General features: G+C 40.1%; 1 protein-coding gene across 1 annotated transcript in view; it reads right to left on the reverse strand.

Moving 5' to 3' along the window:
• Positions 1-14,980, reverse strand: part of LOC134536536 (uncharacterized) — a 105,207-nt gene that overhangs the window by 46,995 nt on the left and 43,232 nt on the right. The window contains exon 13 of the mRNA XM_063376268.1: positions 12,116-12,226. Within this exon, the coding sequence (XP_063232338.1) occupies positions 12,116-12,226 (111 nt within the window). The remainder of the gene's footprint in view (positions 1-12,115; positions 12,227-14,980) is intronic.

A 14,980-nucleotide genomic window follows, 5' to 3' on the forward strand; every position in this document is an offset into this window, starting at 1 on the left:
GTGGATCAGGACCCTTACACACTTTGGTATGTGCTTTCAACTTACCAGCCCTGGCGAACACTTTAGCATAGTTCCCACACGAATACATTTTATGGCTAGGGTTGAGACCGCAAGCCGTCTTCTCATGATGTGTGACATGACTGGAGTTTTAGAAGGTTTTGAAGCAGAAGCTACACCAGGTGACTGAAGTCGTGAGGGCAGCACCAGTACATGTTGTAAGATATTACCGCAATTTATCACTGCGTGCAACCATCTTTCCACACAGATGACACTGCTTGAGGTCATGCTGCTGGTTGTCAGCACACTGACGTTCATAACGGTAGCAGTTATTAGCTGTCATATAGGTAACAGGGCAGAAACTTCATTTCTGCATGGTTGATGTCATCACAACAACCTGTAGTCTGTGCTCAATGCACGGAACACACGAAGGAAGCCCGGCGTACGGAGAACTATAACAGAAGTCTTAAGAAAACAATGTAGCTACCCATTACATGAAAATGTTTGCATAGTATAACTTCAAACCTACAAACTACAGCTTCAACAAACCAATCCTTAAGTTAGCACTACCTTACCCCGAAAAAAATCTAAAAAATCACTAAAATGTTAAAGTACTGTAACTGACAAGTTACGCAGAAGTAGTCAAAAAATATTCAAAGTCCTGGTAACTGGTAACTTTAACAAATTTTTAAGTACAGAGAAGCATTTAGCTGAAAAATATTCAAAGTCCACACAACTCCCTATTCACACAAATGTTTAAGTACAGAGAAGTATTAAACTGAAAAATATTCAAAGCCCTATATAGTTACATTTTCAAACAAAAGATTAAGTACACAGAAGCATTTAGCTCAAAAATATTCAAAGTCCACACAACCCCCTATCCACACAAATGTTTAAGTACAGAGAAGCATTAAACTGAAAAATATTCAAAAGCCCGCACAGCTACATTTTCACACAATAGTTTTAAGTACACAGAAAAAGCTAGCAGAAAAAAATGTTCAAACTTCTGATAGCTAACAAAATTATTTAAAAGATCATATAGATAGCTATCTACAAAAGGGGAAAAAAAAATGAATACACAGCCTCAAATCCACTCATTTACACGAAATCCAAAAAAATTAACCCACAAACTACAACTAATCATACTACCCCTCAATATAACAAAGAAGCCCCTTGCTTGAAACCAATCAAACCTAAAAATTGTTTCAATTTTAGCACAAAACGTAGCTCATGTGCAGGTTTTCATAACAACTCCTGAGTTTCGGTAGGTCTGTGATGTGTGAAGGGGTACAGGGTAAAAACATGTAGCAACCATGCAACAAGTATGATTAACCTCTATAGCTTGGACCAAGTACAACCACTATTGGCTTTGCCAATTAGAAATGGGGTTGCGAGGTACTTTCACAATCATGACTCATCTCTCAATAATGTCTGAGAGCCTGAGCTATCCACAACAGTCTCAAGCAATTCACGGCATCGTGGACCCATGAGTCCCTCAGCACACAACCATTATCAACACACACAGTTAAACTTCTACATGACAATACTTGACATGGTAAATGTTATAGTTATGAAGGAAATAGTTAGAAAAATTAAAATCTAAATCTTTTTTGGATTCAGAACATGCACATACATGTGTGAAACTAAGCATGGGACTTGAGCGAAAACATTCGTTGCTCACGAAACATTTTGTGTAAATAACTTCATACCTACAAACCCACATTAAATCCATAATTCATAGTGATAAATTATCAAACCAACCCACAACACCATCAAATTAATCCGCACATTAGCATTTTGCAGCTACCCCCACCACCCTTTGAATTCAATCTAACATAAAAATCACTCAAATAACACCAATGTAAAAATTACAAGTCGAAAAATTATGCATGAGTTCAGGTATGGAGGTGATCTCATCCATATCAGTATAGGCTCCTACACAAAAAGAAACAATTAAATGTATCACCCTGGCCAACAAATCATTTAGACCATCCCAAGACACATACAATATCTCTTATGCTGCCATTATTCTGAAAATCACAAAATTCATTGTTTTTAACACCAGCTACATAGTCATTATTCTCATCATCTTCTCAGATATCATCAGCACAGCCATCATCATGATCAACATACTCATCCAGATTACTGTCATATTTCGTAATCTTAGGCATCGAAGCTTCTTCTTTGTCTTGAAGCATTCTTTATAAGTGTCCATCCATTCTCAAAGTTCGAAGGCTCTGGAGAAATGGGCTGAAACATATTCTCACTATTCACAATAATGATACTTCCACCATCTTCGGTCTTCCTTAAACCTTCAACATCCTTAATTTCAAGTTCTTTGTCGTAATCAGAAGAGCTACGAACATTCATCCCAAGGAATAACATTCATCAGTGAGCATAACTTTACAAGTCTTGCAATGTCTTTTTAAGCTCTCTCTTAGAACAAAATACCTGTCACACCGATCAAAACTTAACATTTTATATAGTTGGTTTTTGACATGATCATTCCTTCTCAATGTAAAACCCTGTCACAATAACTACACTAGTGACCTTTTCATGACGTTAATAGCACCGATCCAGAATCCATATTAGTTTCTACGACAAATGTCAGAAGCAACCTGAAAGTTCAAACGCAAACACTAAACTTAAATATAACATTAAAATAAACTATCAGCGAGAGTTAATTCCAAATTTTAAATAATACATGGTTAAGTAGTTCCGCTTCTAACCAACATATTTTGCAACATGCTGATTCAAAGTATTTAATTATTTATTTCTATTGAAGTAAACCTTATACAAATTACATAATAATAGTTAAGCAAATATAAATTTTACCGACATATGACTACAAATGTAGTCAATTCGGCAGCAAATGTAACCAGTTTTCTCCATCTGTCTGCAAATGTAACCCTGTAGCCTATGTATTCCGATCTTCAACCCACTTCGTTTCAGAGTATGATGGGTGTATTCATACTGTTTATAAAGCTATGTTATTATGTAGCATGCAGGATGTATACTTGGTGTTCGCAAGAGAAGTAAGGATTCGATAGGTCTCAAGGGAAAGAAAATCAAATTTGTGTTGTCCTCGTAACAAGCTACCTTTTGCTTATATGTAATAAAATAGTGAATTTTAATATAGTGTCATCGTTATTTTCATTTGTTTAAACTAACCGAAATTCTCAGCACATAACCAGTCACATGTAGAAACAATCTGACTATGGTGGATTATTACCACAGAATTCACTGAAAAATGCTATGTGAGAATCAATTTTATTTATAAATAAGGTCACATTCGCCAGTTCTAAGAGTGAACATTATGGAGGATCTATACTTGGTGTTCGCAAGAGAAGTAAGGATTCGATAGGTATCAAGAAAAAATCATCAAATTCTTGTCAGGTAAAAAAGCATAAGCACACAAGAAAAAAAATTCTGACACAGTAAAGTTGAAGCAAACGTAGAAATCCATCGAAATTTCACGTGAAAAAATAGGAGCGCTCAGAGAAAACCATCAGGGAGAATATCTCGTTTATAACCATCATATATTATCAATTTTTTTAAAAAGTTCATATTTAATCCTGCTTAAACAAAGAGTTCACAAGCTGACTTGTGCCAGAACTCTCATGTTGCTTAAGCAAAGAGTTCACAAGCTGACTTGTGCTAGAACTCTCATGTTGCTTAAACAAAGAGTTCACAAGCTGACTTGTGCCAGAACTCTCATGTTGCTTAAGCAAAGAGTTCACAAGCTGACTTGTGCCAGAACTCTCATGTTGCTTAAGCAAAGAGTTCACAAGCTGACTTGTGCTAGAACTCTCATGTTGCTTAAACAAAGAGTTTACAAGCTGACTTCACTAACAACGGGTTTCCCAATTCACTTCGCCAGATCCCTCTGTTCGAGAAACAGAATCCTCGTGCCTGCATAAACATCTATAGCATCGATGAAAACCAGATGATTGTAACATCACGAGTCGCTATAGAAGAGAAAAGAACATCACTTCAAACTTCTGTTCTTGGTATTGAAATATGCTGTTTTTGTGAATTGCGTGGATAATTGTTTGAAATACGCTGAGATGTGTTTGAAATATGATGAATTGTGTTTGAAATATGAGTATTAGTGTTTTAAATGTGCGTTCACATTAGTAAAAAAATACCTCTGTATTCTTTTATAGGAATGAATCTGAGTTAATAAATTAATTTAATGGGATGTGCTTCCAGATTTTCTTGAGTCATATATCTTTTATTGAGTTTTATTTTTTGTATTGGTCTTGGAATATATTGAGAGATATCCGTTTGTATTGTGAATTCCTGACACCAAATAAGAAATTTCCGCATTTTAATCAGGTGGTACTTGAATAAAAATATCCATTACTCATTCGTTAAATAGGCTAAGTACAGCCGAGAAACACTCGTTTGTAACATGATTCTCTCCCTCCTTGAGGTCTGGTTAAACAAGGCTGGTTAATGTTAAGAATTGTGTGTCTATAAAAGTAAGGAAGTGAAACGGTAGCGAAATATTAGACGACTATAATGATCACGAGAAATGTGAAGATGATGATTCTAATAGTACTATCCCAGGTCTTGTTAATTATTTGGAACTAAAAGTTAACGAAGAAAGTACCTAGCATTTTCATGGGGAATTAAAAATATTTACACCAAGTTCTAGTCGCCTTCATGAAATTGAGAGCACTTTAGAACAGCCTAAAGCTGAAAAGGTCGAAGACTGCTATGATTCACCTGAAGCTTACAAGAACTAAGACTATGATTAAGAACTTGAAGCTCACAAGATCGAATACTATGATAAAGTGTTGAGACCAAAATGATGGAAACGACTTATTAAACTAAATTATTCAGATTAGGCTTATGATGGTCAGTGGGGCGATTACAATTTTAATGGCTTTGAGGCTGGTATTAAAAATGGAACTTTAGAGGTCTTAAAAGTATTAGTAATGAAAATTTACGTAAGATTTTAGAAGCCGAAGATATTTATTATGTGCCACATGGAAATATTCTAACCTATAGGTAGATAGGTTAAGACTTCTACTTGCCTCGCAAAAATGAAGAAAATTTACCCAATACCAAACAAATATGGTCTATACTTCGTGAAATAAGAAATTAATGCCACATACAATAATAACTTGTTTTGTCTGCATGTGTATAAAAGTGAAAAACAAAATTGGATAAAAAAGTTTGTTTTATTTATTGTAATCTAATTTCTAGCTAAGGTTGGGTTCTCGTAGTACAACTTCTAACTTAAAGATGTAATATTCGTAATAAATGACTAACAAAATGGAGAGTCATAATAACGTCTTTCCGGCAATTGTGGTGGGTACGTACTACATTGTAACTAAAATCATTTGGAGCCAAATGTGGATGGAGGCATTGTAGCCGGCTTGAGCTGGATTCTATCGTTTCCTTTAGTATTTTAACTAATGTATCCTAGATATCGTATCCTACTGAGTTGAATGTTTTATCCAAATGTGTGTCCGTTTCATTGAATGTTTGTTGTCAAGTCTGTAGCCAGGGCTGAATATTTAATAGTTCAAAACCCCTTGGTCATGTAGTAAGCATAAAATACATATTTCAGGGATGTTTCGGCTCTACAGTAACCTTTAAATTTGCTGAGTTGGTATTTTTATACCCAGATTTTTTTCTATGTGTTTGATGTATCCTTGTAGCCTCGTGGTCTTGTAGCCTGGTAGTATTGTAGACACGTAGCCGATTGTAACCTTGTAGCTTGTAGCTTTGTAGCCAAGAAGACTTGTAGCCTTGTTCGAAATAAATAATTCAACTATGTTCACCGAGATAAAGGATGGGCGGATGATTGATTTATTCCTGCTCCAAAGGAAGTCATGTGAAGGGAGTTCGCAGCAAAAGGGAGTTACATGTGGATTTATAAGTTACAGAAAATACAGTAAAACTGGCATGGTGCCTGTTAATGTAAAAGATAACTCACTCCTGGAAACTGTTTATTTTGATGCATATAAACTAGGCGTGATAAAACTTAGAGCTAAAATTGAATATTTTGTATGTATTTATAAATGGTTGACATAAATATTCCGTGATGTTACTACTTGGAAGATTTACGAGGTTCGGTGATACGTGGCGGATTCTATGGGGAATAAATTCAGCCTACCAAGTACCCAAGCGATTATTAAGTAGAAAAATTGATAGATTAGAAAGATGATGCCTTGTTTGTGAAGTGGCTAGGATTCGATAAATGTGAAAATCAGTTGGATAAAATCTACTGATGCCATATAAATTTTAATGTTTTGAAATGTTGTAAATTTTTATATTAATAAATGCAAGTCTAAAATAAATAAAAAATGTATTTATTCATGTGTTGTTTGAAACTTTTCAATAGTTACCAGAGGTCGAAATGTTCGTCGAAGGTGCTTAAAATGGTATTAGGAGGCTGGGGACGCGTGGCGACAGGTCTAAATGATTCAGCTATTTGGGGTGTGGATGGTTCAGGGTGAGGGGGGAAGGGGTAGGTCTGCTGACGTCAAAGGCCGTGCGTCAGTGACGTGTGTGCTTGGTACGCACGAACAGGACTGCAATAGAAAGGGTAGAGGGGTGGGGCCGGTTTAACAATTGCAGCCTTAGGATGTATCATTCGTAGTTATCAACAGAGCTAGTAAGATGTGTCGGGCCACCTATGAGAAGATTGTTGAGGATGAGTTCTATGCGTGCTGTCAGGAGGCTAGCGGATGGGAAGAAGCTCTTGCGATGGATGAAGACGAAGAGTCCAGGGAAGACATCGCAGATGTACCTGTGAACACCTCCACTCTGACTGTGGTGGATATTGCTGCTGTGAAGGGGGGAGGGGGGGATATTGACTTTGGAGCTGTGTGGTGCTTGTATAGTTGTGTGGGCAAAGTATTTGATGCTAGTATGGAAAGTACTGCGGAGCGGGGTGTTGTGAAGAGGGTCGGTAACGTCTTCTGAACGGTACCTATTCTGTTAACAAGGGGGAGAAGATGATGCGAAGGATTGTGTGTTTTTTTTATTAAATAGTGTTAAATATTTTTTTGATATTTTATTTACTTTGACTTCTTGCCACGACTTAAAAAAATACTATTTTCATTTGATATGAAGTGCAACTCGTAGTGGCAGTAGGTAATGGCTTTGCTCGTAGCAACAGTAGGTTAATAAATTTATATTTTTTAAAATTATAATTACTTTAACTATCGCATCCGCAGCAATGAAATAATAACATATATGTTAGTTAAAACCTGTAAATGATTATGCCTTTAAGAATAAATGGTGGTCACAAAAACAAAATGACTGAGGATTTTATGGTCTATAAGGATCATAACAACATTGGTACGTGATAGAAAGTCGGCCTTACATACACTAAGGTGCTTTAGGATGGTGATGACATCATCGGATGAAATCAATATGGCGGAATCCAGGATGGCTGCCTCCAGCAGACGATAATGGTTTAGATTATTGTTTTTATAATAAATTTATTTTAAAGATGGTGGAGTTACGAAAAATTGCGACAGGGATGAGTGGGGTGTTCGATGATGTAATCGTAATGTAGAAGAGTGGGGCGCTCGATGATGTAAACGTAATGTAAAGGAGTGTGGTGCTAGATAATTGTAACATTTAATTAAAATTAAATTATTAATTTTTATTTTTTTAAATTAAAATCGGATAATAAATAAGGATTTTCAAGATGGCGGACATGACGTCATAATAAGGTGGAATGTTCTAGAAAACAAAATGGTCGTCGGGGTCAAAGGTTAAAGTCAAATCCAAGATGGCCGCCGGAAGTGACGTAATCCAAGATGGCGGCTGGAAGTGACGTAATCCAAGATGGCCGCCGGAAGTGACGTAATCCAAGATGGCGACCGGATGTGACGTAATCCAAGATGGCCGCTGCGGATCCCCGGATCCCCCACCACCCACCGGTGTCCCCATACATACCAAATACACCTACTTGAGTGCTTATTTAGTTTAGTGACTTAGGTACACATGACTGACTGCGGCACAGTCACGTACAGTGCACTCGCACCTACAACTAAAACGGGAAATCAACACAAACAAAAGGTCGTTCCAGTACGACCACGGCAGTGGTCCGCTCGTGCTGCAAGAAAATAAAGTCACAAAAAAATACGAAATAACAAGCAATCCAATTTATTAATCACAATGCATACAATGCATATAATATGCATATAAAAATTCGATTCCCGCGGGAATACAGGTTAAAACAATGGTGCAATAAATGGGGCAAGCTGACGACGCGTTTAACGTAGCACAATTATATGGGCCGCTAGGCAACAACAAGAAAGAAAGAAAGAGACATACAATTACCGTTACGATTACCGTTACGATGCGGCTTGACAAGAAGTGTCCAAAGCCATCATGGCATGCCCATATACAGCCGCAGAAAAACACTGTTACATAAGCTACCGGTAGTACTCGGCGTGAGCAAGAGAAACTAAGGCAAAGAATCCAATTAAGCACTGACCTGAAGGGTCCAAGAGAAATTACAAACATTACTAAACATGGCCAAAAAGAATAAGTGAAAGTGCGGCCACGACGTGCAAGCAAGAACAAGAAATCATACTAATTACTGAAAATTACAGAAGTTAAGTTTCACAGCCGAGTACATACCAACGCGATGCCAGCCCCAAGTGGCAGCCCTCGTGTCAAACGACCGGAAGACTGCGGCAAATAATTTTTTTTTTGCCTAACCTAAATTAAAACTAAGTGTGTTTGGGAGGGGTCTGGATTAGGGACAGACTCTAAGTGCGTCTCAGGCCGAAGCCTATACGCTCTAATCATGCAGGGGTTAGCCATGCAGGAGAGGGTGCATGTATCGTGTGCTAGGAGGGGGATTGGCCAACCATGGCCGCGATTGGCGCCATGACTAACTCCCCTCACTGACTATTCTAGACTAAAACTAGATAAGTTGGGCCCAGGTAAAACCTGCATAGACACAGGGAAAACCCTGGGCACTTACATGCGGGATGCAAAATATCATGCATTAATTACATGCGGGTTGGCTACGGGAATAGAAGGATGGCTCAGGAAGAAGAGTTGGAAGAGTAGAAAATATCTACTAAGCAAGGGCGGGCACTTGGACATTTTTGTCCGCATTTGGGGGTTTGGGCATGACTGGTTTTTAGGGGGCGACTTTCGTCGTTTCCCGCCAGGCTGCCAGCCAGCCAGGTGAGCTGAAAGAAAAGAAAAGGTACATCTTACAACTATAAGTTATATGGCCGCAGCACCCAGGTTGCCCCAGTTACCACGGCCATATATGCCCTACACGTTATGCTGCCAGCCTGGGCATGTCAATCATCGGCTAGTCCAATGTTGATTATTTGCACCGCAGGACGTGGTCAGGCACATGGTCGGACACCTATTCATCGATAGTGAGTCTGCTCACTTAATAATTAAGAAATAAACATTCCTATAAGAATGGGGAATTTGTGTGTTGGTGTATTTATTAGAGCCCCGCTGGGCCAAAAGTTAATTAGAGCCCCGCTGGGCCAAAAATTAATTAGAGCCCCGCTGGGCCAAATCGCTGGTGTGTCTGGGTGGTGCGGGAGGATTGAATTCTGTCACAATGTGCTGCCAGCCTGAGCATGTCAATCATTGGCTAGTCCAATGTTGCGTATTTGCACCTGCGGCAAATAGCCCGGGTGCCGAGATTATATAGGCCAGGAACTATACACGGCAGAGTGCGCCGGTGGCGCGGCGGGGAAGGGAGGAAGAGGGGGGTAGGAAGGGGAAGTTGGAGAGGAAGGGGAAAGGAGGAGAGGGGAGGGGAAAGGAGGGGAAGGAACGCTAAGTAGTGCCCGCACTGCTTCAACGTCGGTGGTCGTCTCTCGGGGCGTGCGCATCTCTCTCGCGGGCTGTTGGCTGGGAGTTCCCTGCGCCCTATTGGGTAACCGAAGGCTGGCAGTGCGTGTTGGTTTTGTGTGCGTGCTGGGGGCGGCCTAGCAGCGCCAACTGCTACCGACCGCGTCCCGCGGGTGGCGGATACGGGAGCCCAGCCCGAGAGTTGCAATCTCGCTGGGGTGGCTGTGAATAACCAATAGCAGTCCGCGGACCAATGGCCGGCCTGTGGAGTCGTTATCACGGCTGTCGGGGAGAAAGGTAGCCTGAATGTAGCTCGGCGCGCGGCAGAAAGCAGCTTCGTCGGCGAAGGCACCGCAGGGGAGCTCGATGTGCCTTAGTAGCGAAGTGTAGACGAACTGCGGGCTGGAACTTGCGGAGCTGTGGACTGCCGCGCGCGCAACGGAACTGAACAGCATCGGAATTCTGAAGGAAGAGATGGCGGCGCCTTCAAGTTGGGGCCCTGTTGGAGCCAGTGGTAGCCTGGGCGGCGCGACCTTCAACCGACCCGGGAATTTGGGGGGCAAGAGGGTCCGACTCGCAAGATACTTCATTCGCCTGAACGACTTACCCCCACCCTGGCTTGGAAGGTCGTTGGCTGTTGACTGGAAGAAGGAAGATGAAGATGGTGCAATGTCAGGCTGCCTTTCGCTCCGAGAGCCAGCAGTTCGAGCCGGTTTACTGGCTCGTCTGCCCACTTCTGTTTTAACTGTGGCTGCCTGGTTCAGCTGTGGCTGGGCTGACGAGTGAAGTCGCCCGCCCCTGGGGGCGCTTGCGCCCCTGGTTAATAATAACCCAGGAGTTCCCAACCTTTAAATGCGGGCCGCAAGGCCCAAGCACCCAACTCCAGCATGGTTGATTTTTCAGCCCCTCCAACTCTTCTTACCTGGACCCTTCTTCCCCTTGTCCAGTAGTTACCTGCTTGCTTAATGCATGTTAATTGATCCCCGCATGAACCGGCCCAGGGTTTTCCCTGTGTCTATGCAGGTTTTACCTGGGTCACATTAGCTAGCTTTAAGCTAGGCGACCAATGGGGCGTCAGTCATGGCGCCAATTGCAGCCATGGCTGGCCAGTAAACCCCAATAGCACACGATGCACGCGCCCTTGTCCTGCATGGTTAAAAACCCGCATGGTAGAGTGTATAGGCTTCGGCCTGAGACACACTTAGGTCCTCCCCTAACCTGGACCCTCCCCTACACACTTAGAATTAACTTAGGCTAGGAAAAAAAAAACTGCTTCAACAGTATATGTATCTTATTTACTTCATGGTTGTTCATCTTTTCTAAATTGCTGTTTCAGTCTGGCACGTTTAAAAATTGTCATGGTTAATTATTTCCATGTGGTTTGGTAGTGCTTTTGTTGGTCGTTATGAAAGCTCTGTAACTTCCTTTTGGAGCCAATTGTCTTGTCATACCGAGTCGTGGTCGCCTGGGTTCTTGCTCGCTCATTTTCACTGTAAAACTGTTTTCTCTCGGTTAAACTTAAATCATGGCTCGTGCGAGTAGATGTCTGGCTATGGCTTGGTTCGCACAGCAGCAGATATATTACGTGTTGGTGCTTGTTGCAGGAGACCCGGGGCGCAGGCTCCGTTCCACCGCACGGCCCCGCCTTGCTTGGGGTGCCTCGCGAGGTTGTTTATTGTTCGTACTCTTTCCCACGAACCCGTGTGCGGGGGAGGGGGGAACCCAGAGCCCAGAAACCCAGTGTCGACGGGGAAGGGTGGGGGTTGAGCAGCCTCACACACTCTTATTTCCTAGTCGATAGACCATATTACAAATAAAAATTAGGACAAAAAAATTAGGTGTCTCGGTAATAAAGCAAACGCAGAATATTAAGCAGCTTTTTCACGCATAACGAAGGTTAAAACAGGTCTTATGAAACACACCGCTGGTACTTGTGCTAATAATAAAACCAAAAGAATTATAACTACATGAGTTATAACGATTTGAAATATTTTTATTTTATTTACAAAGTGACTAGCCTCGTATTCAGTTTCCCAGAATATGCCAAATTTCTTTAATGATATAACCTTTTAACCAAAGTCTTAAGTTTTGAGGTTTCAAGAGTAACAATCGAGAACGATAAATACAAGTATCTTATTTTGAAAGCAATTTGGCTGAAGAGAAATTAGTTAGGGACATTTAATGAGGTGTAATTTGACATGTTTTAGAAAGTAAATTTTTTAATACTTACACATAATTGCATTGTGTATATGATTGAAACGTGTATGAAGACGCACAGCAGCAGAGGGGGGGGGGGGGGGGGAGGACGCACCTTGAGCTTGTCGATGTTGTCGCGCACCTCGGACACCAGCTTCGACCTCATCTGCGCGCACACCGCCACGTGCTCGCTCCGCACGCCCGCCAGGTCCTTGTGCTCTGCAAGCTGACACGAGCACCCGTTAGAGCACCCCTCTGCCCTCTGCCCTCAGCCCACTGCCCTCTGCCCTCTGCCCCTGCCCCTGCCCCTGTACTTTAGTTCCAAATACAATATGGCAGAATTGAAGGTGGTATCCAAAATTACAGCCTTTGTTAAAGGTTAAGGTCAAAGTAAATGTGCAAAGTCCAGGGTTAAATTCAAGGTCAAAGTCAATGGTGAAGGTAAAATTACCACCATAAAGAAAAGTGCAATAGTGATTTCATAATTCAAGAAGGCCGTCGTGACTTCAGATGGTCGGTCATTGACGTCATCCGCAATCCAGACCCAGAGGTTCTATTATATAGGTACTACTATTAACATTTCTACATAACTATGTTAGGAGATAGCCATTAAGAATCAAGGATAAAGCAGCTACAGTTTGTAAAATAATGACGACAAAACAATATCATTTTTTTTCTGTTGTCACTTAATCATAGCTCTATTTTCGAAGATATAAATTCAAAACTGAAGACTGTATGAACTTTCTAGTCACAGCAGACCATTAAGTTACATAACTCCAAACATTTGTCTTTGGAATCAATGAACAGATATTTGTTGCATTTATTAAGTCATATTAAAAGACATAATAATGCATGCTTATAGAATTTTTAAAGCTGTTGCAATTCACTTTGCCTATGTAGTGTAGCTAATTTTATTTTGATTATGTCAGTAGGTATATATAGTTCATCCTGGAGCAGGGGAGGAGGGAGGGGGATTAAGGGATTATGTCACTTCCTTCGACCATGCACACACGAAAAAGTGTCCCGTTGCGTTCATCAGCCATGTACGCACGAAAAAATGTCCCGTTACAGTAGTTGGAAATGGGGGGTTCAAGACCAGGCGGAGGATCGAGGATCCGGCGGCCGACTTTGACCTTGAACATTGACCTTCAACATTGACCTTGAACATTGACCTTGAACATTGACTTTGACCTTGAACATTGACCTTGACCTTTAACTTTGACATTGACCTTGAAATTTGACCTTAAACATTGAACTTGAACATTGACTTTGACCTTGAACATTGACTTTGACCTTGAACATTGACTTTGACCTTGAACATTGACTTTGACCTTGAACATTGACTTTGACCTTTAACTTTGACCTTGACCTTGAAATTTGACCCTGACATTGAAATTCGACCCTGACCTTTAGCCTTGCGGCCCTCGATGTTGCCAACCTGATGATGTCATCTAATCCGTATGCTAATCCATATGCTAACCTAACCTAACCTAACCTAACATAATCCATATGCTAATCTATGCTAACCTAACCTAACCTAACCTAACCTAACCTAATCCATATGCTAATCTATGCTAACCTAACCTAACCTAACCTAACCTAACCTAACCTAACCTAACCTAACCTAACCTAACCTAACCTACTCCATATGCTAATCTATGCTAACCTAACCTAACCTAACCTAACCCAACCTAACCTAACCTAATCCATATACTAATCTATGCTAACCTAACCTAACCTAACCTAAACTAAACTAATCCATATGCTAATCTATGCTAACCTAACCTAACCTAACCTAACCTAACCTAACCTAATCCATATGCTAATCTATGCTAACCTAACCTGACCTAACCTAACCTAACCTAATCCATATGCTAATCTATGCTAACCTAACCTAACCTAACCTAACCTAATCCATATTATAATCTATGCTAACCTAACCTAACCTAACCTAATCCATATGCTAATCTATGCTAACCTAACCTAACCTAACCTAACCTAACCTAATCCATATGCTAATCTATGCTAACCTAACCTAACCTAACCTAACCTAATCCATATGCTAATCTATGCTAACCTAACCAAACCTAACCTAACCTAACCGTCATGTCCGATATCTTGAAAATCAATAATTTTTATGTTAGAAAAACGGGAAAAAAATTAAAAATCATTAAAAAAATAACTAATCGAATTAAATAATAAAAATTAAATAAATTATTACCTAAAACCACTGTTGAACATACCGTTATGGTCGACATCTTGGATTATATTTAATTGTTGCATGTTTCGTTATACCCACCATCTCGGTTGAGTACGATGTTATCGTTACACTTTACATTATGACCGCCATATTGGATCCTATTAATGTTGCATGTTTCGTTATGGCAGCCATCTTGGAATCGTGTAATTATTTAGCTAGAAATTCGGGAAAAAATCCATAATTAATTAAATAAATCACTCATTAATTTACATATTGATTCGATCAGTTCCTGTCCTTGGTTCGATACTCGATCGATGCAATAATGTTTAATTTTATGTAAAAAAATAATAATTTCAATAAACCATGTTCAAAATTCTTAAAGAGGCTTAAAATCCTCTACTACCATCATCGTATAAGCCATCATGTACGCCATCTCGGAAATTCGTAATTTCAATGCTAGAAATTCGTAATTTCAATGCTAGTAATTCAGGAAAAAGTTCAAAACTCATTAAATAAATTTTGCAACCAATAAAATGATTAATTAGATCGACTTAGGTCCTTGGTACGATTCTGGATGCTGAAGAAAAAATAAATATAACAACAATTTAACATAATAGTGACAGGTTCGTAAATAAAACATCGCAAATTCTTTCACAAAATAAATTTTATTACAAAATCTATATTTTACTACAGGATCACTTACGAAAGCCCTGCATAGGCGTGAAATGACTAATTCTTAGCTCCAATCGGTTTATACTAGACAGAGACCAACCAGAACCT

Source organism: Bacillus rossius, chromosome 11 (assembly GCF_032445375.1).
Source record: "Bacillus rossius redtenbacheri isolate Brsri chromosome 11, Brsri_v3, whole genome shotgun sequence".
Classification (NCBI taxonomy): domain Eukaryota; kingdom Metazoa; phylum Arthropoda; class Insecta; order Phasmatodea; family Bacillidae; genus Bacillus; species Bacillus rossius.